Here is a 2,065-nt window from a genome sequence, read left to right as displayed (position 1 = left end):
TATATATATATATATACACACACATACATATATATATATATGTGTATATATATATATATATAAGCTGAAGAGAGTAAAAAGAAAGCTACTTGTTTAAAAGCAGGTAGTGGGTTTGTTTCTTTTGTTTTGTTTTCTTGAATTTGATTCTTCATCTCTTGGCTTCTTCTTGGTCTTTCCCTTTCTTGAATTCTCAAGAAAACCAAACCCTAAAATGATGTTTTCAGCCTCAGTTTATTCTACTACTAGTAATAAAAACTCAACCTCTTTATCTGAAGAAGCTGCAACCAGCACTGTTTCTTCAGTAATTACAAGTAAGATTCCTCATGAATTCACTCCATCAATGACCCTTTCTTCAATTTCAAATCTTGCTCATCAAGAACATGATCTCTACCCTAATCATCAGAAGATCAAGAAAAAGAGAAACCTCCCAGGAAATCCAGGTACATATACAGATATATTTTGCTCATGATCTTGAAGATTTATATATATATACATATATATTTTTTGAAGGGTGTTTTGATGATCAACCATTGCGTCAAACCCTTGTCGTTAAGTTAAGTGTTTTGATGATCATGATCTGAATTGATATTCACTTGTTGTTTATCTTGAATTAATGGGTGAAAATTGAAGACCCAGATGCAGAAGTGATAGCATTATCACCAAAGACACTGATGGCAACAAACAGATTCGTGTGTGAGATCTGCAACAAAGGGTTTCAAAGAGATCAGAACCTGCAACTTCACAGAAGAGGTCATAACCTGCCATGGAAGCTGAAGCAAAGGAACAACAAGGATGAGATGAAGAAAAGGGCTTATGTATGCCCTGAGCCAAGTTGTGTGCACCACCACCCTTCTAGGGCTCTTGGGGATCTCACTGGGATCAAGAAACACTTTTGTAGAAAACATGGTGAAAAGAAGTGGAAGTGTGACAAGTGTTCTAAGATCTATGCTGTTCAATCTGACTGGAAAGCTCATTCTAAAACTTGTGGCACTAGAGAGTATAGATGTGATTGTGGTACCCTCTTCTCAAGGTAATTTTGCTTCTCTTCAAATATTCTAATTCATTACTTCTTCTTTTTAAACATAATTCAATTAACATTAATGGATGAACATATACATACATACATATATATACATGGTTAATTATTAAGTTAAATATATATCAAATATAACATGAAAACTTAACTGAACACCCATAATTTCTGTAAACAAACAACTATATATATATATATATATATATATAGTATATGCATGCAACGAAAGAAGGTACGTCTTGCAAATATGAAAGGTCTTTAATGTACAAAATCTATCATGTTGACAGATTTTAGAATGTAATTAAGTTCTGCACAAATTATGCAACATCATTCATTCTTACTAAAAATTTGTGCTTTTTTCACAAGATTCAGAAGTCTTCGATTCATCAATGTGGTCAAAGTTCTAGTATCAATTGAGTGAATGCTTTCGTACAATTAATTTGTAAACCATTTTTTTCAGTATCCATATGTGCATAACATTCAAACGTGCATAAAAATCAAGAAACAACTTCAATTACTTATATGCACATGTTTTTTTAGGATTTTTCTTGAACCTTCCTCCGCGTGTGTGTGTTTTTGTATATATACTGAAATTGAATGGGGGTGCATGGAGTAGATATACAAAATGGTCCATTGGTTTGACTCATCATCAATTTCCTCTATATTTTTACGAGTCTTTCCTGTTCTCATCTGCACCAAAATGGCAAACCTCATGCATGGAATATATTGATACACACAGACAGAAGGGTTATAAATGCATTTAAGACAGATTGGCAGAATTGAAATTGACACACTGATTATTACTCCCACTGTTTATTCTGTTGCTTTTCATGGCATTATACATATAAATATTATACATACATACATACATATATATATATATATATGTGTGTGTGTATTAATTGATATTAAAAGTTATATGTTATATATTTGAACTGTACACATGTAAACCCACAGTATGCTAACTCAGAACTTGTCTAACATGTACAGTTAACTTAAAGATCATGAGTTTGAACATCCCCCCCCCCCCCC

General features: G+C 32.6%; 1 protein-coding gene across 1 annotated transcript in view; it reads left to right on the top strand.

The window, feature by feature from the left end:
- Positions 1–211: 211 nt before the first annotated feature.
- Positions 212–2,065, top strand: part of LOC112508152 (protein indeterminate-domain 12) — a 4,097-nt gene continuing 2,243 nt past the window's right edge. Inside the window, exons 1-2 of the mRNA XM_025112930.1 lie at positions 212–440; positions 631–1,030. Coding sequence (XP_024968698.1) covers positions 212–440; positions 631–1,030 — 629 coding nt within the window. The remainder of the gene's footprint in view (positions 441–630; positions 1,031–2,065) is intronic.

Source organism: Cynara cardunculus (assembly GCF_001531365.2).
Source record: "Cynara cardunculus var. scolymus isolate 2C chromosome LG 2, CcrdV1, whole genome shotgun sequence".
NCBI classification, from domain to species: domain Eukaryota; kingdom Viridiplantae; phylum Streptophyta; class Magnoliopsida; order Asterales; family Asteraceae; genus Cynara; species Cynara cardunculus.
Note: the sequence above shows the minus strand (reverse complement) of the source record. Positions and strands in the feature narration are given on the sequence as shown.